At 33.7% G+C, this 27,823-nt stretch overlaps 2 protein-coding genes across 7 annotated transcripts in view; one reads left to right on the forward strand and one right to left on the reverse strand.

Moving 5' to 3' along the window:
* The first annotated feature begins 1,253 nt into the window (after window positions 1-1,253).
* Window positions 1,254-5,192, forward strand: LOC145939389 (protein DENND6A). Of its 2 annotated transcripts, none has more exons than XM_083043657.1 (9): window positions 1,254-1,392; window positions 1,508-1,825; window positions 1,915-2,187; window positions 2,264-2,449; window positions 2,535-2,782; window positions 2,876-3,066; window positions 3,580-3,848; window positions 3,937-4,149; window positions 4,237-5,192. In XM_083043657.1, the coding sequence occupies exons 2-9, from the start codon at window positions 1,673-1,675 to the stop codon at window positions 4,435-4,437; spliced, it is 1,734 nt and encodes a 577-aa protein (XP_082899783.1). In that variant the 5' UTR covers window positions 1,254-1,392; window positions 1,508-1,672; the 3' UTR covers window positions 4,438-5,192. The 2 variants fall into 2 exon arrangements, with proteins under 2 accessions (XP_082899783.1, XP_082899784.1); XM_083043658.1 differs by having other exon boundaries at window positions 3,583-3,848.
* Window positions 5,193-8,149: 2,957 nt separating this feature from the next.
* The window catches only part of Sap47 (Synapse-associated protein 47kD), an 84,014-nt gene continuing 64,340 nt past the window's right edge, over window positions 8,150-27,823 (reverse strand). For 3 of the 5 annotated variants that reach the window (XM_083044857.1, XM_083044855.1, XM_083044860.1), the window contains 5 exons: window positions 24,482-24,622; window positions 22,130-22,269; window positions 19,935-20,092; window positions 16,607-16,780; window positions 8,150-9,908 (listed from right to left, as the gene is read on the reverse strand). In XM_083044857.1, coding sequence (XP_082900983.1) covers window positions 9,733-9,908; window positions 16,607-16,780; window positions 19,935-20,092; window positions 22,130-22,269; window positions 24,482-24,622 — 789 coding nt within the window. In that variant the 3' untranslated portion in view covers window positions 8,150-9,732. Of the gene's footprint in view, window positions 9,909-13,692; window positions 15,092-16,606; window positions 16,781-19,934; window positions 20,093-22,129; window positions 22,270-24,481; window positions 24,623-27,823 lie in introns of those variants that run through there. The other 2 variants (XM_083044858.1, XM_083044859.1) reach the window with 2 other exon arrangements.

Below are 27,823 nucleotides of genomic sequence, written 5' to 3' on the forward strand. Positions count from 1 at the left end.
AGAAACGCGGCCGTGACGATGATTTTAGGATCCTCTAGCGGCCGGACGCGAATCGTGGATGATCCGCTCGTCGAGAGGGCTGGAGTTCCTGCGGGAACTCTAGAGAGGGCGGTCCGTACCTAGACAAGATCCGACGAGATCGCCAGGAGACGTGACAGCCGCGAGGCTGACTGACGTGTGTGACGTCAGCGGCCGCGTCAGGGCTGTGTCATCATCAGCTGGAGCCTGAAGGTTATGTAGCTGCGCTGCTTGTTAAATAAAATTTTATATTAAATTTTGTGTCATAAAAAATTCTTGTATGTATCTTAAAATATATATATAATTTTTATTTATTAGATAATTTATTTTATATTACTATAATATTTATTATTATATTTAAGTAATTTTTAATATAATTTATTAAATAATTTAATATTAAATATTTCATATATAATTTATTAAATAATTTAATATAAAATATTTTATATATAATTTATTAAATAATTTAATATAAAATATTTCATATATAATTTATTAAATAATTTAATATAAAATATTTCATATATAATTTATTAAATAATTTATCATACTATAATATTTATTATTATACTTACAATTAGATAAAATTTTTTTTCTCTCGTGTCTTCCAAAGCCAGGATCATTCATTTCACAATTCGCCACTAGAAGTCTCCGGGGTGTCTTTAATAAGGTGAAGCTGCGAGGAGAGAGGACGTCGCCATGTCTCCTGGACTAGTTCCTCGGTGAAAGTTACGTACGAGGAAATATAGAAAAGCGTACGCACCATAAAGTGTTGGAGAACTTGGAGGACGATGCTAATTTATTCACGAGAGAGGATGATCGAGTGACTCCACGAAGCGGAGACCTTTTTTTTCCTGACGTCATCGAGTAAGGCGGGGATTCTTCGAGCGCACATTCGGAGGTTATATAGACGCCTGATAATTATAATTCGTCGGTATCCACGAGACGCACTATGAGGAATTTCTACGGAGCGAGGGCGAGCGCGCGCAAATGTCAACTATCAGCTGTTCCGCTTCGACGATTCTCGCCAGCTGTCATCGCGTCGTTTGACGGATCGTCGTCCGGTGACGGGAAGCATATGGAGAAGATTTTGACGGTGCGTGCTTTGTAGCCAGGTATATTTTGTACACGTATGAAGAGCGAACGCGGCGTTATGCGTGGCTACTCCGTTCCTTGCGCGCAAAAGGGTCTGCGAACTTTGGAGAACGGAGGGATACGTAGAGATTCCATATTTTCGAGCATCATCGAACAGGGTACAAAATTTCGTGACTAACGACGGTCCGAGATAGGATAGTCAAAGTTAGCGCGAACAACTTCCTAGAACAGATTTATAGTTAATGTATATATGTATGCGATACATATATATATATAGTGGTAAGTTAATTTCGATCGCACAAGCAGAATTTATACTTATGATTTATTTATTAAAATGAAATATTTATATAAATATTATTTATAATTATATAAATATCTATTTTTCTTTTTTCAGATATTAGAATCTTCATGTGCATTTTGTCGTAACATGACATAATTAATAGTCAATTGGGAAAAATGTCATGAGGAGAATTGTATAATTGTATAACGATGAATAACACGTACGCTAATATAAAATCTAGTTACTAGATTGATAGCGAGATAAGTAGAAAGAGAAACAATGTCAATTCCTTCTTGTTCGACAAGTAAAGAGCTGGATAATAATATAAATGATAGGGAAATGAAAAAGTACGAGAAATGGGAACGTTTTAACAATTGGGTGCATTGTATATGCATTGTTACTTTCGATCTTGAATTGGGTCAAGCTATAGAGGTAAAAATAATAGTATCTTGCTTTGCTTTAACCAAATATGTATATTTCATTTTATAAATACTATAAAAATACTTTCTTTTATACAACAGGCAATTTATCCAAGTCATATTAAACTATCAGAGCAAGAGAAATCCAACGTCTGTTATTTAGCCTTTCCTGACTCCAATTCTGGATGCATGGGAGATACTCAGTATCACGTAAGGATAAGGCAAAGCGGCAAAATGGTGCAGAAAACTAATGCGCTCATGGAATACGATAGGAAATCACCTTCTTTTCTACAAACCGATAGAGATTATTACTGGGGATACGTATACTTTCGACAAGTGAAGGATAAGTCTTTGCCGAGAGGATATTTTCAAAAGGTTTGCCACCGATGGTGCTAATAAATCAGGACTGTGACTCTGAATTTTGTGACCAATTGCACAATCGCGCTTTCAGAGTGTTGTTATAATTACGAAACTGCCGTTCGTCAATCTGTTTGGTGAATTGTGTGCTTTAATCGCGCCGGAATTTTTCGAGGCCGGAGCTGCACTCATGGAGGCTGTGGTACGCGAGATTGATCAGTGGCCACCTCCGGTTCCAGGGCAAATAGTTCATTTACCCCTCATCGGTGTGTTATTTCAGGTAAAATTGTATAAAAAATAGCTCCAATATTTAAATGTAAATAAATTCTGCGTATATTAATAGCACATATCTAATTCTGTTTCAGACGTACATCCCAAACCAAAATTGTAAAGCCACTGTTCCCTCGATAGCTGCCATGGAACACGCGCCAAATGTACACGCAACGCGAAGACTGATACTGACATCAGCCTACGAAGGCGATATGTTTCGGAGTTTAGCCAGTGTTGTCAGTTACGTACACTTATTGTGGGAATTGGTGCTTCTCAGCGAGCCAATCGTCGTAATGGCCAGCTCGCCCACCACGTGTTCCGAGATGGTTCAAGCGCTTATAGCGTGAGTAACAATAAAACAGATTCAAGGGAGATTTTTATCACGTGCTTATTAAATATATGATATATAATAATCGAAAAAAAATATATTTTTTAGAATGATCGCGCCCTTAAAATACTGCGCCGATCATCGCCCGTACTTCACTATCCACGATTCAGAATTTAAGGAATATACCACAGACTCTCCAACTCCGCCAGCTGTGATCCTGGGTGTGACTAATCCATTCTTCGCCAAGACTCTGCAACACTGGCCGCATATCATCCGGACAAGCAACGGCAGCAACAGCGGTAAGTTTGATGATCAGGATGATGATTCCTCTGGAAAAACCGGGGATTGTCGAGGATTATTTTATCTTGAAAAATCAGAATTCTCGTGGAATTTTATTTAAACTCGGGGAATTTTTTGTTTTATATTTTTGCATATATCTTTATTATGTTATATATAATTTTTTTAATTTTGTATATATTATATTATATTAATTATATTATACATATATTATTTTATTATATATATTATATATTATATAAATTATTATATTTTGGAAAAAGTGATATATTGCATTTTGTTATTGTCCAAATTAATTTTACCATTAATAAATCAATATTAAATGCTAGAAAACTGCATTCTTGATAACGTTCTTTGCAATCATACGATAGAAGAATAGAAAACATTAGAAAAAGCATACAATAAAGAAACTTATTTTAAAAAGCTGTATTTATTTTTATTTGTAATTTTAAATGAAAATACCTGGAAGATGAGGGAATCCCCAGAGAATAGTTTTACAAGATTCGATGTTTCAGAAGATCAAAAATACAAAATCAAGAGGTCGGAAAATCTGAAGGTACTGGATTCCAAGCCTGGCGTTTACACTCAGTACAAGCCCTTTCTTCAGAAGGATAAAACCATTCTGAAGAAACTGTTCAGGGGTATTCAGACTAAACGGCCGGGTGAAGTGCAAACCGCGCTCTTGAAACGTCATCTGACAGAGCTGACCGAGAGCTTCATGATCCCTCTCGAGAGGTACATCGCGACTCTCATGCCGCTGCAAAAGAACATATCACCTTTCAAGGTAAATAAATTTTCATTTTAATAATTATTATATAGAATCTCTCACATAGGCTCATCAGTAGTATAATGATAATGTGCGACTACTTCAGGCAACTCCTACACCACAAATGTTCAATCCAGATGACTTCCTAGCTAGCTTAAGTAGCTCCGGTCCCCAATTAACTACAGGAATTAAGGGGGACTGGGTAGGTCTATATAAACGATTCTTTCGATCACCTAACTTCTCTGGATGGTTCCACGCCAGATATACAGAGTTGAGTCAGCAGTTGCAAGTAAAGCAATTGGAAAAATTGTCGCAAGCAGTACGTATTGAAATATATAATTAATTTATTCCCCTGTATTCTCTCTCTGATGATAAGTTCTTATTAATGATATATTCGCGTGGATAGGACCTGAAAACGTGGGTGCAGGGGAAGCAGGAGGTGGAGGTGGTCGATATGATTCTTAGGATTCGCCAAAAATTGGAGAGAAGCTGCATAGATGATGTACCAATCGATAATTCGGTGAGGGAGAGATTACGAGAAAGAATAAATGACATTACGCACGTATTGCCAGAAGATTTAAAGATTATTTTAAAACGCGAATCTTGACAGTACGATTACGTTAATATTAAAACTCGCTAACGTTACATTAAGTTTCGCATATAAGCTGGGGGGGGTCGTATTTAAGTAACTCAACTCAGAAACGTAACACGTAAGATAATTTAATTGTTCCACACCCCATTCTTCTATTTATTATGACATAAATGAATGAACAAGGCGTCAGTTATATTCAAATATTATAGTTTGAAAATTTATACAATGAATTTTATATTGTATAATAGAAGATATTATCATACATATATATACGTATTTTGATCTGCAATTTAAAATACTCGCCGTAGACAGGTTGATGAAGGAACTGTATATGTAAATGGAAATTATGCTCAAATCCTAGATGCTTAAGTATATTGCTTAAGTATCACGACTTCGCTTTTATACTTTGAATTACAGCATTTCGTAAATTTATGTAATCTTACGTATCTTGTGTCTCCTATTTCGTTTGACCGACTGCTAGCACTACTTGTGATTTCCTTTGTAGTGCCAACTCATTCAGTAGCTTCCTTTATTCGATCAAGTTATATCAATTTAATAATTTTGTATTTATATATATTTTTAAATCATTTTCAAATACTGGCAAATATACTCTATTTGGGGCAATAAGAATAATAGTAATCTCACGATTGTAAATTTCGATTCTAATGAAATGTATGAGAATTATAATGTTAATTGATGTACATACATTTTTGAAGATCTGTAAATATTATGGTACAAATAATGTGTAATAAAAATTTATTTTAATACAATTGTCGAATCATATTTATCTGCAGCTATATGTAAGTTTTCTGTAGAGTTTATTATAAAACGAAATTAATGCATTCTTGTAACAAATTTTATTTTTAGAAATTTTATTAGTTAAATATGGTGTGCGTATTCTATATTGAGGATAATTTTATATATTTTATGCTATACTTTGTAATTACATATGTTTTAATGAGAGAGAGAATGACGTGTATATAAGGGAGAGAAAGCATTTACTTTATAAGAGGTATAATATTTCATTTTATTTCATTTCTTACGACTTTTATTGTTTACATTCTCCCATTACATTAATAATTTTTTTTTTTTTTTCAATAGTTTCGCTTGCGTCATTATATATTCTCATTATAATATATCCATAATATATTATCATACTTTCAATGGAGTCAACAACATATATATATATTTATCCATATGTATACATGTATACATATATATGTATATATAGATATCGGGTGTATGTTCATTTTTCTTATTTTATTTTATTTTTTTTTACGAGTGAATGCACACACAATACCGTAGGATAGCGCTTTATTACACAATTATAATTCACAGAGTTCGCTTTGTTATTCTGTTGAAGTACACCACGATATTTCTGGCCATCTCGCGTTTCATTTCTTCTGTCGCTTTCGCGGAAAATAGGACGACGTTCTTGCAAATTTAGCGTGCTGTTCTTTTTTTTTTTTTACCTTCGGCCAGTGAGAGAGAGAAGGGAAAGCTTTTTCACGACTTTTTTTTTATATTTTCACAGTCAAAAGGGGATTCGAATGCGGAGGAACTCTCGGCTTGAGCCAAATAACGAAGAAATGCAATTATCGCCTTTGCATTATCACTTCGACAGACTTAGGCCTGTTAGGTGAATTTGCGTCTCCAAATACAAGTCTTACAAGAGTTTTATCCGCTCGACTTTACAACGAACTTGCTCAGGGAACAACGCATTTGATGAAGCGGCGCTTTTTTTCTTTTTTTTTTCTTTTTTTAAGAGCGGAGGGAGATGTGACAAATATTTTTATATTCTACATTTTAATAAATATACACAATAGTCTCGTGCGGAAGGAAACGATGTCATCGCGATCTCAGCTGCGGTGCTTCTTCTCAAGGGGTGGCTGCTCAAAAAGAGAGGTAGAAAAAATCGTGGTGTATAAATTGACCGGAAATTCGAACTCATTTTTGCTAGACAGTTTTTCATTTGTTTTTCTCGCGGAATTTATGATGGGAATAATCGTGTGTGCTTAAAAGAAGTTTTATATAGAAATATTCTTATTTTTAGCACGCATTTCTTTATAGCGAGATAGAAATAGCTTTAATTTAATCCGTATTCAATGTCATCTTTGTAATAAAATCATCACTCATTCCATGCTAAATGTACGATAAAGATTCGGGATTATTTTATTCAATAGAATACTTTATCGAAAAAATTATTTTACAGACAATTGACGCGAGTATAATAAAACTATATAACAATAATAGTTAACCCTTAAATTGGCGCGTGGGATGACTCAAATAATGACGTTTTCAAATTCTCATTAATAAGGTAAATTTTTACGAATGATGTTTCATTTTATATATTTTCAATATCTTTTTACTGATCGAATCGAGTAGTTTTCCGCTATTATAAGAGTCTCCGCAATTATCGATTGAAGTACTGTCACATGTGTTCAAGCAGAAATAAAAAAAAACCCAGTAATATAAAATGAGAAATCATACAGTAAGAAAGTTTTCCATTTACCAAAATAACAGTTCAATAAATTAGATAAAACATAGCGAAATTCTGTGAATTAAACTTTCTCTGTTATTTCTAATTAATTTAAAAAAAACAAACGAAGATTTAACGTTAAAATGTGAAAGAGTTTTTTAACTAATACATATGAAAAAATAATATTAAACGTATTTGTTAATGTTTCACATTTATAGTGAAATTTGCATGCGATTAAAACTTAAAACCTGAAAATCGCAATCCAATGTAAGGGTTAAACTCTCGTAGAGATTATATATATTCTCTTCTAAGTCCCACCATAAATTTAGCCTTTTTATCGTTCGCTTCAATCCTGACGTTTGTTCACCCTCTCGCGTTCTTCATATTATCATCTTATCTATCCAAGTCAGATTCAAGATCTGTTTGTCTGCACGGAGAAGATATCCCGGTATATCGCATATCCCCCTTTCTACGATTTATATATCATCTAAATTAATTTAATATTAATTTAGATATTACAGAGATAAATCTATGTTTTCGCGCGAATCAGCTGTTTCTTCCTGTCTCTTTTATGGCAGAGGACGATTGTGGACGGTTTGTCGCGCAGAGAATAATCGACACCAGCAACGAAATGTCGCTCTGGGATACGTAATTAATTAATCCGAAAATTTCCGTTTTTCTGTCGCTATTAATTTACAAGTATATAGTGCAATTATATATGTGTGCATAATTATATGCGAACGCAATGAGATTTATTTATGCGATATTTTATCCGTACAGACAACGCGTACATGTATCCTCCTTACAATTCAGTACAATTCATTTTGACACACAAAACAAACAACGCATAACGAAACCCTTCCACAATTAAAGACATTCTCTCAACATCAACATCATCATCATTTTCATCATCATCATCATTGTCATCATCGCGATGACCTCTCGCATCTTATCTACAGGTTTCATCGAAAACATATAAACAATATACCATTAAATCTAGCGCCTTCCTTATTTTCTTTAGTTACAGGACGCCTCGCGCGAAATTTTACGAGAGTCCCAGATTAAAAATATTATATCCGTCGAGCCGAAGCGATTCTCGTATTATCTTTGGCATTTTTGCTCCTTCGTCGAATTACGTCACTTCGCGATTGTTGAAATAATTATTGACAATCAATAACGAGAAGTGTAATCCAGCACTGGATTAAAAAAAAAAAGGATGATAATCAGCGGCGCATTTATGTTTACACATTCTTGCGTTTCCAGTATATACATTAAAAGAAAAAAAAAATTATAAATAGATAGTTTCCAGAATCGTTTTAGCAATCTAAGTGTGCGCAAAAAGTGCGCCGCCGATTGCAACAATCGTGTAATCGAGACTCGAAACTGTGTCCTTCGGCACACGGCAGTGTAATTTATTTTGAATTAATTATTATAATTTATTTTGAAGAGAATCGTCGATCCTCCGACCACGATGAAGGGCGGTCGCGATCCATGTGTTTCCATCGTGTTAAAAATTAATTAGTTTATATAATAGTTTATATAATATATACATTATATATGTATATAATAGCAACGCAATTTTGAAAACATATTTTATCGTTATATTCTCGGACAAGACCGTCCAATAATAATTGACATAAGTGTGTGTGTGTGGTGTTGATTAAATTCATGTCATCCTCCTTCGGCGCGATTCATTGTTTTATAGAAACACGAATTTCCGTTTTAACGATCATACGAAAATATAATCGTATGAATATACGATTAAGAAGTCTTTCTTTTTTTTACAAAACGGCGGTGTAGAGTCGTCGTCCTTGTTCATCGTGCTCGAGAATCGCGAAGAACACGCTGTTTCGAAAAAAAAAGAAAAAAAAAAAAACAAGAGAAACAACGGAGAGACCACTTTCTATCTCTCTCTCTCTCTCTCTTACTTTCACACATTTTCGCTTTTTTTATACAATTTCCCCACCTTTGCCACTTTTGGCGATTTCCATCTCTCTTTCGTCCTGATGTGCTTCTGGCTCCTCTCTTTTCCGAGGACCAGTCGATCCTCAAAGAATCACGCGACGTCCTTATTCGCGTTTCCTTCTCTCAGGAGATCGAAATAAGAAGAGGAATCCTTTCGAGGCGGTTCTTTGTAACTCAGCGACGAAAAGGGAAGATTCCATCAATTCTCTTCAAGATTCTCTCAATGTTGACGCGGCACGTCCGAAAATATAAAGAAGAGCAGCTTTATGGCTTTCCGATGTAAAGGAGAAGCCAGTTATTTGCACGCGAAAAAAAAAATCCCGTGTCAATACGGCGATCAAAAATTATGAATAGCAAGTAATCTTCGTGTAACGAATATAAAAAAGTGGAATCGAATATAGCGAAAAGAATTTTCCACTCGAATTTTTCTATCGATCGAAGTCGCGCCGAAATAAATTCTCTCTTCCCCAAAAACAGATATTCTACAGAATTAACAGGATTAATTAATCCCACAAAATAACATATGTCGTATAACAAATCACAGAATCAACACATGTTCAATATAACAAACCTTAATATCGATCTCCCGTAGAAGATTCAGTCGACGAATCGCTTCTTCTCGAGCACCGCTTCATCCTACGCTTTTCCTCACGGCTTTTCCTTCGAGAGGAGATCGATGAGAGAGTAATAACGTAATACAAAACAACAACGTACAAAACAAATCCTCCGCGAGCTTCTCTTGATCAGAGAGAAAGTTCTTAACGAGCGTTAAATGCAAGCTCGTGATAGAGAGTATCTCTCTCGCCGGGGATATTTCAACGAGAATCCATTCATCCGGTTACGAGGAGGAGGATCTCCCTCCCGGCTCACTTGAGATCCTCGCCGTCCTCGTTGGCGAGCAGCTCGTCGATGTGCTTCTCCCAATCGTTATCGTTGGCCGTGACATCTTTCGTGGCGATGCTACCGCTGGTCTTTTCGTGGCCGCCGGTTACAACCTCGTAATCCTTTAGCTCAGCCTCCAATTCACGTTCCCAATCTTCTTCTGCGGAGAGGCACAAGCAGCGTTGTAGCTATTTTGCAGAGAGGGCCGCACTCTGGTCTTGTTTGTCTGTCTGTTCGTCTGTTTTGTGTGTATGTGTGTTTCCCGGTGTGTTTGTGCTTCCGGCGATTTCATTCCGACGAAATGACGTATATAAAGGGTACATGTAAGTGTATAGATGAGTGTGAGAATCGGGAGAGAGAGAGGGACCAAAAACTCAAATTACAGGAATCGGGAGAAATCAATGGGGGACAAAAGAGAACACGAAACGGAAGCGAAAGGGAAAAAGGGGGACATTCTACCCCCTCGACGTTCTCCCCTCTTTGCTTCGACAGCTTTTTTGTGCTTTTCCAGTTTGTTAAACGCATTCACGATATGTTAGTAGCCTGAGAGATAAATAAAAAGAGAGAGAGAGAAAGATATTATGATTTTTAAGGACGATCGCGATACGTTTCTTCCAACTTCCCTTGTCAGCCCTTAGTTCTCGCGAACGACGACGAGACGACGATTATCCTGTCGTCGACTCTATCTATCTAGAGCTCACTCTGGGAAAATTACAGCGGATTACCGGGAGAAATAGCTAGTTGATCACGTTAACGCTTAACGTGTACTCGTTACAAAAGTGACTGACTCGCAATTACAAAAGTAATTAATCGGGATATCGCGACTTAAACGCCTCGGAATGCGATTATCGTTGCGCTAAACCAGTGGTGCCCGAAGCTATATAGATAAATAAAAACTATATACAGGGTGAGATTCGTTTTTACCTTAACAGACAAATATTTGGAAATCACAGAGAGGAAAAATGTATCAAGCAAAAATTCTTATGTGACCTAGAATTATCCTTAGGTGGCATTTTTCTAGATCATTTGAAGATCAACCTAGGTTTTTCTAATGGAACTACCCTAATTTTTTTTATATTAATCGATGGTCAAAAAAACGAATAGTTAACGAGATATTTTATACTTCAATTTGACATAAGGGTTGACCTTTGAAATGACCTTAAAAAATGCCGTCCAAGAGTAATTCTAGGTCGCGATATTATGTCCCCCTTCGAAATCCTACAATTTTTTTTGTCTGAAACCTCCCCAAATATTTTTCCAAATATTTGCCTGTTAAGATTAAAGTGAATCACCCTGTACAACGCGATAAAATCGATATTTTATATACGAATATAGTAGATGCAATTTCATGCAATTATTTTAAAAGGATTCCCATGGAAAAAAAAGTATAAAAAAGATAGATTAAATTTGTATGGCATATAACTCAGTTTCAATAAAATTTCACATGTAAAATTTTAGTATACAGATTTTTTTTTTATTACAGAACGCGCGTTGGTTGAACAGTTTTTTTCGGACACCACTTCGGCCAAATTAAATTCAACGTTTAAGCGCGAAATTATCTAACATTATCGTACGCTTATAAGCGCGAATAAAACTAGTAGTAGTAGTAGTAGTAGGCGTTAATAAGTACGCGGCCTCTATTTAATAACGTTAAGCCTTAAATAACAGCATCTTACGATGCTGCTGTTTCTCTCTAATCCCGCCTTATCCCTCACATTATTACATACATATATGCTCCGACAACTAAAAACGACCCCGCGAATTATCCTAAGACGTAGCTTAAACATAGTTTTACATAGACACGTGACTCTTAAAAAAAGCTCTCTCGCGAGATGGTGCTTTTTTTACGTAAAAAAAAAAAGCTTATCTCTCGGCGGTTTTTTTTTTTTTTTTTTTTTTTTTTTTTTTTTTTTTTTTTGCGGAATGACAAAATACTGAAAATGCTTGGCAAAATGCTTGCGAAAACGCTCTCCACGTCATTTATCGATCCTTGTACTTGCACCTCGTGTCGAGCCGAGAGAAAGAGAGAGTGAGAGAGAGCGATATCCCTGCTGCGGAAAACCGAAGTCCGGAAAAAAGTGTGCAACCGGGAACGGAAAGCCATAATTTAGTTGTTGCCAGTAGTTTTATCGGACTGCTCGAACCGAAGGCGAATAATCCGATATTTTCGCGAATGCTCCTATGCGAGAATCTATTACGCGGCGTTTATCGATGAAATTGTGTCAATTAACGCGAAAAAATATAATATACAAGTGCTGCTGCGTATTAAAAGATGCGGAAGGAATCCGTCTGTTATTTATATATCTCGCGATAATCTCTATGCACATCTACGATGCTTTTTATTTTTTATTTCTACCTTTTATTTTCAACTTTAATGTAAATATAAAGATGAAAAAGTCGTGGATATATGTATGCATATATATTAGAAAATTGTGAATTGAACAATATATATGTATGGAATGTACACGTATAATTGTAATTACTTTTTTTTTTAACTAAAAAGAATCAAGTTTATATACAGGATATTCCCTGTAACTAATGGTTCAACCGGGAAGGTAATAATTCTCCATGAAAAAAGTCGAAAGCATTTCGAGGAAATTGGAAAATTGATAGCACACTTGAGTTTGTTCAATATAAATGATCTCTAATGACTGTATCATATGTATATATCGTCGAATAATACTTATTAAAATAAATATAATTAGATAAATATAAAAATGCAACATTCTATTTAATAAAAAAAATAATATTAATAATTTAAGTTAAAGAGATTAAAGAAATATGATATATACATATAAAATATCTGGATGTTTATTAAAAAAATTTATCTATTTAATTTAGAGAAAATATATTTTTTATTTATGCAATAATAACTAATATCGTGCTAGGTAAATTTGATAATGTATAATCATCCAAAGATCACTCGAGCTTAAAAAATATGATACATTATCAATTTTCAAATTTAATTTTCTTGCAAACAAATTTTGCATAAAAGAAATTGGATTCTACATTTCCGACTTATTTTTTTTTCATGCAAAATCATTGTCTTTTCGATTATACCAACAGTTACATCTCTTGTATATTTATATTTCACTCTCTCTCTATATATTATAAATGCTCTATCACATAAAGTAATATCACTATATTCAAAACATAAATGTTACAGCCAAATCAAAGACGAGATGTCTATGAGCAATCCATTTAATCATCGCAATACTATCGAATATCGACATTTCCTTTGATACGATACTCTTATTTCCCTCGTCTATATATTTCGCCCGAAGGCTGCTACCAAACAAATGCATCCCCCGTGCATAAAAAAAAAAAAAAAAAAATTCTCGTTTGTCTCACCCTAAAAAAAGCGGGTCTCGCGTAATTAATTTGTTTCCTCTTTTTTTCGCCTTTCCTGGTGGACGATGTGTGTATAAATGAATCGCACCCCAGCCGCGGCCCGCGTTTTTATCGTAATCGGGAGGAGGAAATAATCGCCATATAACACAGCTACATACACATACACACATCGCTTTTTTTTTTTGTCGCGAGAGGTGCCGGGCCACGAGCCGAATTATAGCTCATTTCCCGGTGAAACACGTATTGTCATTCAATGAATTTATGCGACGGCGCGATAAAAATCCGATCCATCTTTCCTTCCCCTCGCCGAAATAATAATCCTTCCTCCCTCGCGTGTCTCGTATATAATTCTATTAGAATTTTTATTTTTCTCTCGCAAAACACACGCAATCTCAGCTTTCTCTTCTCGTAAAATCAAAATCTAATTATTCGCACGAGATAAAACGATGTTTGGCGTTCCAGGGGGAGGATTATATATACGAGAGAAAACGATTTCGTATTAATAGCGCGCCGGGGCATTTTTTTACATTTTATTTCTAGTATAATATAACGTATATATATATATATTTATATTTATTATACATATATTTCTCTTTTTTTTTTCTTAGGTCTCCATTTAATTAATTCTCTTACGAAGATACACCTATGATTAAGTTTGCGGTTTGCGCAATGTAATATATATCTCGCGTTTTTCTTTAATCTCTTATCAATGGGACTTCTCTTTATATTCTTCCCACTCATTTATCTCCAAATATATGTCTGTTTGTTTCTGCGTTAATTATACACGTTTACAAAGACACGGAGAGAGAGAGAATCGAGAAACGGGTTAGATTAATTGGAATTGATAGAGTGAGAATGAGAGAGAGAGAAAGAGAGAAAGAAAGAGAGTGAGAGAGTGAGAGACAACAGCAAAACAGTCAAGTATACAGACATGTTAGCCGAATATCCTTCTGCAATCGGTCCGGTTGTTTATGCTCGTTATTTTCTTTCTCGTACCTCGTTCTCTCGCACACAACCTCCCTTCTATCCTTATTGCATCTATTTTATTTGTTGCACTCGCACACATAACGTTTCGACGTGACGACTTTTTTTTTTCCTCTTTCGCGATTTTCATTTCATTTCCTTTTTTTTTTCGCGATTTGATGAGCTCTCTTAACGCGTCTCTAACGAGCAACTGCAAATTTCACAGATACATTCTTTCACCCTTGACGTCAATATTTAAAATAAAAATCAAGAAAAAACATACTCTCTTTTATACTCAATATTTGGAATTAAATTCGAAATAAATACTCGAATTAAAGGAAACGCGTTTCTCTCTAAAAAAAACGATATAATTTGTCTTCTACGACGACAAAATGTGCTCCTCGTCCGAATATAAAAATGCCTTAGAGCCTGTTTATTCGAGGCCCATATCTACATAAAAGAAGAAAAATGAGATCGCTGTATAAATCACGAAAGATTCAACAATCTTTATAGAAATATATTTCTTTACCAGCTAAACTCATTTTTTTCACAATGTGACAGATTCTCGCCGTCTAATTACAATTTTCTTACTAACTGGTTGTTTTCCTTGTATCTTTTTTACGCGACTATTTTATTTCACGTTCCAGGGGCGTTTCGTGCTAGCTTTCTCATCGATTTGAGAATCTGACGTTGCATTTAACGGAGCTGATCCTTGCGACTGGCACGGAATCGCGTCGACCGAATCGAGACAGAAAGGAAAAAAAAGAAATTCGAAGGTGGAACGCGCCGACATTCGTCTCGTGGAAACGTTCGTGCCCGATGGTGGCTTCGGAGAGAGAGAGGAACGGAAAATAAAATACAAAAAATAGTAAAACAAAAAATGGGAAGAGAGGAAAAGAGAGAAAGAGGCGAGAGGAGATTTTTCGGTACCGCTAAGAACTGAAATTGTCAGTTTTCGAGAGCGGAAAGCATGTAGGGGGTGTGCTTTGGATAATGGCATTTTTTGGGGGGCTCTCCTCTTCTTTTAGGCTGTTGACAAAATAGAATGGAAAGCGGTCGTTTAGTTCAGAACGTCCAAGTAAACAAAGAGAAAGAGAGTTAAAAAAAAAGAAAAAAAAAACAGGAAAAAGTTCAAAACGCAACAGACGTTCAAACACGACAACAACGTGACATGACGTGTTCGGTCGGAAAGACACGTCGTTGCCATATACAATCACATCAGAGAATTCGGAAAAGAACAAGCAATCCCTAAAGAAAGCACAGACAGGAAGATCGAAGATCGGAGATACACAGAGAGGCTACGTAAAGAAAACGAGACACTATAGGCGTGGTCAAGGTGTAAACACTAAGAGATTAAGGTCAGGCTTCTCGCTGGTGAAACACTAATTTTATACTCACGAGGAGAGTACTCTTGGACCGTGTCGTGGCACAGATCGAGCTCTCGCATCGATCACCTTTTTTGGTGACCCGTTTCCGTTTTGTTGGCGAGATCAATGAATGGTACCCTTTTTTCCCTCCTCCCTAAACTCTGCCTCTTTATTCTCATTTCTTGGCCGATATATATCTCGGTTATTTATTTATTTAATTATTTATTTCATTTATTCAATTTTAATTATTTATTCAATTTTATTTGTTAAATTATTTATTTATTAAAGCCGACCTCAGAGATTTGAATGACCTTGATATATATTATCAAGGATCCTGAGGAACTTTTAAAAGATTTTATTGAAACATTATGAACAAAATTAATTTAATAAATCCAAGATTATTGAAATCTGTAAAAAAGTCGGCTCTAATGAAAATAATTACCCGAATCTCGCGATGAAATAATTAATGAGGTCACTTAGAGCTTATGGGTGCTTTCCAACAACGACACAGTGCGACACAGAGTATCATTCTATCTTCTTTCAATACCAGTGAACAACAAAGATAGAATGATACTCTGTGTCGCTCTGTGTCGTTATTGGAAAGCACTCTATGTAACTTATGTTTCAAACACCTTCAATTTTTTCTTTATTACATTGAATGCTATCTTTTCTTCTTGCATTCAATTTTTATTAAATACAAATACAAATAGGAAACGAGCTGAATTTATATATCATAGTTTATTACAATTTTTATCAATGAAAAATTCATCAAAAGTTCGTGAAAATTTGACAGAGAAGGAAACATGATCCTTTTAGACACGATAGTGCAACACAAGAATATCGGTACCATCCGTTGATCGCCAACAAATGAGAAACGGCGCCGTTATTACGTACTTAAGTAAATCGTCGTTGGTGGATCGTAACTAACGAAGACTATGGGCGAACTCAGAAGGAAACTAAGGTTTTCCAGAATTCGCGTCTCACCGCAGACTCGATCTACCGTATAATTTCCCACTCGGAGGGGAAGGGAGGAAAATTGTCGCGGGTGCCGTTTTCGGCCAAGTCAGCTGGAATAATCTTAGCATTTCGAGGACCTACTTAAAGGATCCGGCAGATCTCGTCTGACAAGCGAGCGCGAGCTCGTGAGTTAACGACCACCAACGATCAACGGACTGACCTTTCGGCGGCTGCATCCCCAGCTTTCTCATCCCCTCTCGGACCTCCTCGAGGTCTGTGTCCGAGACCCTCATGGTATCGGACACGAATTCGTGACCTGGCGAATCGGCCAGCGCGCTGTTACTGCTCGTCGTCGTCGCACCAGGGGTTGTTGTCTGGCCAGTAGTCATTTGAACTGTTCGCAAGACAACACTGACGGCTAAACTAAACGGGTAGGGTGTGTGGGTGTGTGTGTGTGTGTATGTGTGTATGTACAATGTTAGTGTGCGTGTGTGTCTAAAGTTAGCGCTAAGTCTACCAATTTCGTCACGCAAACGATCGGTTAATCTCGGTGTAAGAAGTCGCGATACCTCGTTTGTCGAGGGATCCGATCATCGCATCAGTTCCAACATGAGGAAAATTACGAAAGTACATAGAATAGGATTTTAATTGATTTAAAATTTAAAACTCGGTGAAAGATGGTAAGCGTAATTAAAACACTGTCAATGAATGAGTACCCAAAGCAACTTTAAAAGTTAAAAATATGTTGAGACTTTTTACGATCCAAAATTAAATACAAAGAGCCTTTGAACATTTCCTAAAATATAACAGGAGAAAATGTTGGCTGCCCAACAGCTGTTATAAAAAAATTAGCACAATGAAATGTGTCGAAAACACACGCAGTTGCTACCCGGATATCTATACATTGATGAAAAATAAGAAAAGTTATTGACAGGAAAATTAAATAGCCGAGACGAGGCAAGAGTGTTACGAATATTTATATTAGTTTACAAATGCCGAGCTCGTCTTTCGCGAAAATCTGAATATATTGCGAAAAAAGATTCCGGGAGATATTGGGGATATTCGTATTCTTTCGGCTGGGTATCATCGAGTTTCTCCGAGATTTTCCTCGCGATAGAGATTCAATTTCTCGCAATATACTGGAACTGGAGCGAAATCGGATCTTTCCCCTCGGCTGAAAGGTGAGAGATACCGGTTCAACGATCGGAGAGAGAGAATAATACAAGTAAGGAATGCAAGAGAGAGAGTGAAAGTAGCAATAACCTCTTGAGAGAGTCTCATTCACGGGATAATCTCCGGGTTCAAGAATATTTAGAAACGTTCACGCGCTCATTTCCCTTCGATGATTCCATTCCCCTTCGACGATCGATTTCTCGACCCGACTCTACTATTAGGTATTTCCTTTTATCCGCGTTAATTTATTCGCATCGCAATTCCATTGTTTGCACGACCAGGGTTATAACTGCAAGGCGAATGACTCTCGTGATCCCTTTCTCTCTCTCTCATGTCGTAATCCCGATTGCGAACGTGACTCCACGTCTCGTGCAAAAGCCCACCTACACGCGGGAAACGTATTCGCTCTCGTACTTTCAATCCGTTAACTAAAACCACCTCGCCGGAGAATTTAATTCCAATCGAATTCACGTCCTCCCATCGTTTAGTTCGCGAATCTATTTGTTACAAACATTAACTCCAGGTAAAAAGCAATTTGTGGTATGTATTTCGCGAAAAAAACTGAATTGCATGAGAAATGAACCTAATAACGATCCAGAAAATTTTCAAAGAAATATTAATTAAAGTTTAATTTTCTCTTATGAATAAAATTATTATCAAGTATTGTAATTACATTTTTATTCATAAAAAATTGTTAAATAGTATTATATGATGTAACATTCTCGTATGTAAATATGCGAGTTCTCTATATGAAAAAAATTATTATCACAATATTACGATATAATAATATCAAAGATAGACTATAAATTTGTGCTAGGACAATAATGTATTGTATAAAAAATCGATTAATGATTTCGAATGAATTATAAGAAATAAACCTAATAATTTTCATTAATAAAAAAATTAATTGGAATTGATGTGTATTAATATATAAAAAATTATTGAAGTTATGATAATTAATAAAAAAATATTAATTATAATATATATAATATAATATATAATATAATATAATATATCGCAATATATATTTCGCGCGTACTAATTTTGTAATTCTATCGATATCGAAAAGTCGAAAGAAATTAGAGAAGTAAGTCACAAGAGATTTATGCTGTAATCATGAATTCGAATAAACTTAATAATTTTCATTAATAAAAAAAAAAAATTAATTGGAATTGATATGTGTATTAATACATAAAAAATTATTGAAAGAATTGAAATTATGATAATTAATAAAAAAATATTAATTATAATTACATGTTTATTCAGAAAAAATTAATAAGTTTAAAAAGTTTCAAAGTATACGATATGCAATATAATATTTTCGTATTTTGTGAATATTCGAGCTTTTATATCTGTGAAAGAAATTATATCAATACATATATTTCGCGCGTACTAATTTTGCAATTCTATCGATATCAAGAGGTCGAAATAAATTAGAGAAGTATCGCGGATTCGATATCACGAGATCACGTAGATCAAAAGCAAGCGACTTTATCCGCTTGAAACTTTAATTTAAAACTTCGGGGGCTTCCTCCTCGATCAATACGTTTCCAGCATCCGGCATCGGCATTTGCACAGAAAACGCACGCCACTACAGACACGCCATCTCAAAACTCCCATGCAAAAAAAAGCGTCCAGCGTAGGACGCTGCTAATCGGAATTGCAAATCAAGGCATAAACGACGCGGCACGACGCCTCAGCTGCATCTTGCAATTTGCATCGTTCACTCGGCGAAGATTCATCTCGGCGAGACGTCGTGCCGCGAGACATCGAAAGGGGATGTCCTAGGGCCGCGCAGACGATCGGAATTTTCCGACTTTTCGACGAGAGAAAGTCCAAATTAATTTTCCCGTAATGAGTAATAAAATTAATATTGTTTAATTAGATACTGACATATTATCAATGTTAATTTATGTGAAAATAAATGACACTCTAGAAGCAGAAAGAGAGTCGTGAGTGAAATTAACATAATATTCAATATTACTGTTTAATTAGATATCTCTCAACATCTTTATACGAAAATAAATTATACTTTTAATTAATTTCGCATCTAGTCAGTTCTGTGAATAAGATAAAAAACACGAAATCTGGATACATTTATGTATCTTTTAATGGAGGATTTATCGGTCATTCCTTTCTCTCCATTAATTAGGTATGATATCTTTATTCTGAGCAAACATAGAACATCCCCTTGAATTCTATAGGAAGCTGCGTGCGCCGGAAGTAAAGAGAACAAGAAGCGTGTCGGGCGCGTCTCTTCGAGAAACCTAATCACAGTGTCGCAGTGTCAATGCGAAGTCCAAGTAACGTAAGGCTACGGAAGCTGTTCTACGTAAACGAGAGAAGAAAGAGGGAAAACAAACGACGAGTCTCACCTTGAGTGTGATCGATGCTGTCGGTGGTGCTGGCGAGGGTTTGATTGGAGTTGCTTTCCGCCTCCTGCTGGCTGCTGGCCATCGCGTTCAGCTCGTAACCCTGACGTAGCAGGGACACCCGGTAGAAATAATTGCGCCAGAAGTTCTCCTCGGATATACTGTCACAAATAATGATAAGATTTATTTAAATATTTATTTTACAAGTAGGCTCGAATTTGTTTGCATTAAAAAACATATAGTTTATTTTTAAAAAAGTATGCAGTTGCACATTGCAATTTTTCTTAAATCGCAAAGAATGTTTTTCTTACACTAATTGATTTATCTTATTATTCTATGAAGAAAATTATTAAGATAAGATTATCGAAAAATGAGTTTATTACGAGATATTTCATTTTTTTCGTCAAACAAAGTGTCTACTCAAATTTTGTAAAAAATTTCCCTGAGAATTCCCTGATCTTCCAGATATTTTCGTTTAAAATTCCAGGTAAAATGAGAAAATTTGTAGATGCAGCTTTTTAAAATAAGTTTCTTTGTTGTATACGCTTTCTATATATAATGTTTTCTATTCATACGATCCCAAAGTTATCAAGAGTGCAGTTTGTCTAGCATTTAATATTGATTTATTAATTGTAAAATTAATTTGGACAATAAGTACGATATATCACTATATCTAAACACTAAAAATATATGCAAAAATTTAAGAATATATAAAATAATTTAGTATAAATATGTTAAGGAATACTAATTTATTTAAATAAATTATTTATTAAATTTATTTATTTATTAAATAAATAAGGAGTACTAATTTATTTTAATATTATCTATTAAAGAAAATTGAACAATTTTCTATGAAACTTACATAAAATCTTGATATCTTGAAAAATAGATCTTCAATTTAAAAAATCACATTTTAAAAAAACTTAAATATTGCAAAGATATGTTAGACATATGTTTCTTAAGTGCTTAATAAGAATAAAATTATCAAAAGGGCAATTTTTTAAAAAAATTCCCTGAATCCCAATCAAATTCTATGAGAATACCAGGTTTTCAAGGTTTTTCCTGAGTATACACCCTGTCGAAATGTGTCAGAATGAAGCATAAAGTATCTCGTAAATAATTTATTTTTCAACTATTCCGTTCTAACAATTTTTTACGCCAAATATATTACGAGGAATCGAATTATAGGTGTAAGAAAATTATGTAAGAAAATTCCGTTGAACTGGAACATCTCTAGTCGCAGGGATTACACGAATTCTCAGAATTAGACAAAGAAATAATCAGGAGAGCTCAAATTCGGAGGAACCGGGCGAGCGCTAATTATTGTCTTGGTATTAATTAATTATCGTAAGCGAACTAATTAATCATCGAGGCGGATGACTCTCTATGGCAACAATGTACCCGTATTTTCGCGTATTAATTTCGCGCTCATGTGATTCCTGGATACTTTTATTGTTATTATATACACGTATTTTCCGAAATATTTCTCGGAAACACTTGTTGTTTTCAAAGCAGCGCGATCGACTAATTATTTCGTTCGAGAGATAATGCTAGAGCAACTGCGAGTGCAATTTTGCGGACATAATTAAAATGCATTTTGTTTTCGTCGAAATGTTGCAGTGTCCAATTTAATTACCGAAACATTTGACATATTTCGCAAAATATGAAATTAATTAAAAATGATCCCTGTTTTCTCTTTGAAAACGCTACCCTCGCAAGTTAATTGATCACATTTTCATCTACTTGAATTTTTATTTGACAATTTAATATAACGTAAACGTTATTAATTTTTTATTATCATACATCACGTCGCGCGTGATTACAATATGATTTTACATATATGGAACGCGCGATTGTATTCTCGCTTTCCAACGAAAATAATATAAGAATTATATTGCAGAATTATTCATTTCGAATAAAACACACGTCAGATTGTAAGCTCTTATTTCTTGTGTTATTTTTACATATTAATAAATAAAATATCAATTAATACACATTATTTTTTATTAATTAAAATTATATTAATTAAAAACTTGTAAATAAATCAAATAAATTTAAATCATAAATAAAATTAATTTTTGAAATAATTTTTTATGAAAAAACGCGCAATATTTAGGATTTTCATATTCGATATTAAATTTAAAAAAAAGTGTAGCGAAAATGAGATTTATTATACATAAACGCGTCAATCTACTTACACTTTCGGGACAAGCTCGAACCTCATGGCCTCGAGATTCGGATCCAGAGCGAGGGTGGCTTGTGCCATCGGCTGAACCGCCTCGAAGTCCCAAGCGAATTCTACGCCCGGTGGTGGTGCTCTCACGAAATTACGTCGATCCTGAAATCCATGAGGAGATAGGATCCCCCGTTTAATTCGGTCGGCTCGTTTAAAGCTATACGCCAAATTCGTGACGCTAATCTTCGGCGACGTTGCGTAAATAAAGCGCCGCTGGGGCATGAATAAACAGCGAGAGCGTCCAAGAGGAAAATTTTCTCCGTAATTACTGCGAGCAGTTTTGAGTTATGAAAAAATTATTAAAATCGCTTAAATCGTTAAAAATTAGAGCAGTAAAAAGTGGGTTTAAAACAGAGAAGACATTACGTCTTTATTTTAGTCATAAAAGAATTTAATGAAGTACTCTGCGTTGATACCACTGCTTTGTTTCATATTGTATATATTAAATTTTATATATATTAATATATAATATAAAATATTAATATATAATATAATATTAATATATAATATAATATATTAATATATAATATAATATTAATATATAATATATTAATATATAATATAAAATATATTAATATATAATATAATATTAATATATAATATAATATATTAATATATAATATAATATTAATATATAATATAATATATTAATATATAATATATATTAATCAACATGTAATATTGCGCGATTGAGAGATGTCATTTATTTAGATACTAAAATTTTCGACTTTTCTTCGAGATTTTATGTCTTGGATTATGTCAATTGTCAATCTTTTTTGCGTTTCAAAAATGTGCAAAAACGACCACTGAGGAAAGGTTTTCAAATTTTCAACGCGTGCGAAATATCTCAATATTTTTACTAATGATCGATATGTAGTTTTGGTTTACTACAAACATATAAAATTGTCAAACGAAACAAAAATACGAAATGGAACATACAGGAAAAAGCCCGACCGTTTTTTTGTACGACGTAATAGTTGATAAATGTAAATCGCATCACCCATACCCGGTACCTTTGTCATACAAAATTGATAAATTCATCTTACGGTGAAAATCCTTAGTACTCTGCGTTGATACCACTGCTTTTTGTTAGAATTTGCTCGCACGTTGCACATTCAAATGAAAACACAAATTGAATAAAGATAATTTTATGCATCCAATGTGCGGTGTAGTATAGAAGTTTATAATCAAAACTGATTTATTTTCAACATTATATGAGATTTAAAAAATTCGCAAAAACGCACAATGCGACTGTCGACTGTCGAGCATGAAAAATGCGGACTTTGATAATGAAATCAAGGTGTTTTTCTACGCATACTTTTTGTGAATAAAATAACACAGGACAGAGAATTTTTATTCGCAAAATTACCTGAGTTTAATTAATTTTTATAATTTAAAAGCAATATTTATATGGAATAAAAAAAAGATTACAAAAATAGTATTGTAATTAATCTTAGGAAGATTTATTATTAATGTATTAATATTAAACTTTTATATTAAAGATTTTTCTATATACTTATATATTTAAAAAAATTTCCGGATTTTCAAAAATATATTATTTCTTATAATATTATTTTTTTCACAAAGAACAAAAAGATTAGCATAGAGATACTTTGATTAAACGAGGGAATTTCGCAAATTCAAAATTCTGATTTTAATGAAACTTTGCATATGTAAAAAGAGTAATATGAATTAATTTATTAGTTCTAAAAAACAATTTTAAAACCATTCTTCATACATACGAGTTTTCTCGAAAACTATTCAAAATGTTCAAAAAATCGATATAAAAGTTTTATCGTAAAAACATCTCTATTTAACGCCAATAAAATTAAAAAAAAAAATAGTTTAACAATTTTAAAAAAAATTACTATAAATTTTGAAAAAATAATTTTTTAAAATTTCTCAAAATTTATTACTTCAAAGTTTTATTATATAAGTAGTTAATAAAAATATTTTTACAAAATAAAATTTTTGTGTAAAACATTTTTTAATATCTTTAAGAATAATTTTTGAGATATATCGAGAAGTCAAAAACTGCATGAAAATTGATTTCACCTTTTAGAATAGATTTTCAGCATCAACTAAAATTTAAAATTTTTAAATGAATTTCATGCATTTGCCTCTTTTACATGTGTGCGAAGTTCTAAAATAAAAATAAGAAAATCCTTGCAAGCTCGTGACAAAGATATGATTTTGAGGAGATTGCGGTGAGTCACAAGAGCTGCGATAGAACTGGAAGTTTCTTAAAAATGTCAAAGCTTTTCCAAGTCTCTACATTTAATGGAAAGGAGAAAAGAAACCGGAAATCACTCACGGTTGAAAGCGACAGGCACTCCTCGCGGAGCGCGTCCTCGTTTGGTGCACCGACCCATGGTGCAACAGCCTCACCCTTGTCGCCCGCCTGCTTACTGGCGATGAAAGCCTCCTGTTCCTTGTTGAGTTCGGCAATCAGCCTCTGAAAAGAAAAAGTTAATTCTGTTACGACAGGTTACGAAAGTACCTCATTAGATACGTGTCTCTGTTGCGGGATATATATTTTTTCTCTTGAAAACTCTTTTCTTTGTACCAATCAATTCCTTTCATTATTTTATACATAAAATTCATTATTTTATACATAAAATTATACATAATTCCTTTCATTATTTTATACATAAAATAATGAAAGGTATTTAGTAAGATCATCAAAAAATGAATATTTTACGAGATATTATATTTCATAGTTTATGTAAAATTATGTCACATTAAAGTACAAAAATAAATATCTCGTAAACTATTCATTTTTTATCTATCCTTATAACTTTTTGCCAAATATTGCGAGAAATTGATTTATATAAAAAACCTAAGTTGATCTTCAAATGACTTTGAAAAATAACCTTAATTAAAATTTAAGATTATATATATATTTTTGTTTTAAAGAGAAATAGATTTTTCTGAAAAAATACATTACATAAATGCAGCTAATTTACAGTAACAGTTCCGTGAATAATCTAGAATTTTATATCATCCCATAAGTAATTATATTGCGCGCGCAAAGATAAAAATAAAGAAAATCTCTATTCTCACTCAGCCTTATTCTATACATTTATCGTGCGAAAACGCAAACGTATCAAGGGTCTCGGATTTCTCGCGCTACGAGATTAATTATTTACTCGAAAGCCGCTAATGGATGGTTGCTCCTTTCTTCTTGAACTTGTGAAAAAGTGTGTATAAAAAGTGTGCGAAATAAAAGATACACAATTGAATGCCGAGGACAAAGACGGAGCGCTGCTTTAATGCAGCGACGTCGGAGAAATCTTTCTCGCACTAGCTACGAGGAGATCAAGCGCGGATCAATGAAGCTCGCTAGATTCGCGTTTCGTGGCGGATGTGGTGACACAATATACATATATTCCATCTTGTAGGGACATTCCTGACGGGGGATCGATGGAACGCCCTTTCGTCGTTTTAACCAACCATCGAAACACGATCGCGGAAACTTTTCTTTCAAAAGACAAAGCTTTTCTGTTTTTTCTTCTTCTTTTTTTTTTATACACTGTAAACCACATTTCATCGGTCGATCGTTCAAAGTATGCGAAGTTTGAAGGAAGATTGTCCCCATTGTATAAAAAACTTATTGATAAATGTCTTGCGCGGACGAATTGATGGCACGTAAACAGAAAAAAAAAAAAAAAAAAACGAATATTCCGTAGATCAAAACGTGAATGCATGCTGAGGTATCTCTGAGGATCGAGATGACACGATAACTCATTTTTTTATCTAAATTATCCGATTTCGATTATTTCCGTTTGCGACAGTCAAGAGTCGTGATTAACGAGAGTCAGTTTCATTTAGATCGGGTGAAGGTGTCTATAAATCTTTCTCCCACATCCGTGCAGAGCGAATGAATTATCTGAGTTCAGAAAAAATTACACGCGTATGTTTTTCAGAAATTGTATATATTAAAAAAAAAAAAAAAAAAATTTTTGCCATAAAATATTTCACAAATATTTTGTAAAAATCAAAGGCGATTTAAGGCTCTTTTTTCGAATAAACAATTATGTTTACTGGATTGAACTTATTTTTTTAATCAGAATTATCGAGCACTAAATCACTCGGAACAATCACAGTTTTCTAATTATCTCTCTCAATTCTCACCAATTAATTTTTCTCATATATTTATTTGTCCGAGAAAATCACTGTAAGTCAATATTCAATCTATGTGTGTGTGATTTGCGATTAAAATATAATTTTCATTCATTATGCAAATAATTAAACGCGCAAGAATAAAAATATATGAGAACTATTTTCAGTCATTTTTATTCAGATATGATGAGAGAAAAACGTAAACGAATCATGGTTGGATCAGATTTAGATTTCTCGCTTTACGAAAATAATTATTTATTCAAAAGTCGCTAATAGATGGTTACTTCTTTTTATCTTGAATTTGGTACGCGCAAAAAAGAGTGAAACACGAGGCAAAATAAAGAGAGTGCATTTTGGATACAAGAAAAAGTGCAGTCGAGAATAAAGAGAATATGTTATAAACGAGCAAGAAGATTAACTCGAAATGACAAAATAACTTATTCTCGCGTTCGTGCAGTCGCTGCTATTTTACTTTAATTTATAATTTATGTACTTGATTTTTATAATGCATTTTAATCACGCAAATTTCTGTTTAACCAAATCGTATACGTTGCAAGTTTACAAAGGTTTATAAAATATTACTTTTCATCGATGACAGGCTGCTATTTAGTCGATAAGCGTTTTAGATCGGCGAATATAAATTCATAACGTCTCGCTAAATTATTCATAATGGTCGTAGCAGTCGAACGATTCTCGAAATGATCGCGACGCGTGTTTTCACTCGTTGTAAATAGGATATTGACTTCTTCACTGATAAAAGTCCTTCGTCCTGTGCAATTGACGTATAACAGCAACGAAATATCGGCGTAATCTTGAAAGGAGAAAAAGGAGAAGGCACTGATCGTTGCACAGTCTTAGCTATATCGATATATCGACAGGAATACACATCGAGTGTCCCAGAAGTTATTCAATATAAAAATAATATAATTAAAAAAAATATATATACAATAAATATATAATAGATATATAAATAAGGGAACTAAGCCTAATTTTTTATTTTTTTCGTAACATATATTCAGTCGAATATATTCTTTTAATTTTATTAATAAAAGTTAAGTTGTACAGAATTTTGTATTTTTGTTCGGACAGCTATATTTCTTCTATGAATATTTGCCTAACATCGTATTGCATTCACTATTGATATTTAAATTGATATTGATGGATATTTAAAAATATGTTAGTTTAAAATGCAATCTATCATTATGATTTTAAATAATTTTGTATTGTTTTATAATTTGTTTGTATTTTGAATTCGATTTGTATAATTTACCAAAATTGTGTGCTATTTTTATGAGATTAACGTTTTTCTGAAATATTTCTTACTTGGATTTCTTCTATATGTATATACTGATAATTAAATAAACAATGTTAATAAATAAAAATTAATGTTCTTCAATAATCTAGCCTCTAAAAAATTTTTAAGAATGAGATACATCTGAAAATTGGAATATTAAAGATTAATAAATAATATTTCCTTCTTTATAATATTGTGTACAATATTATAAAGAAGGAAATATTATTAATCTTTAATATT

The sequence above is a fragment of the Prenolepis imparis genome, unplaced genomic scaffold, assembly GCF_030444845.1.
Source record: "Prenolepis imparis isolate NDT839.2.m4 unplaced genomic scaffold, iyPreImpa1.0 SCAF_8, whole genome shotgun sequence".
Classification (NCBI taxonomy): domain Eukaryota; kingdom Metazoa; phylum Arthropoda; class Insecta; order Hymenoptera; family Formicidae; genus Prenolepis; species Prenolepis imparis.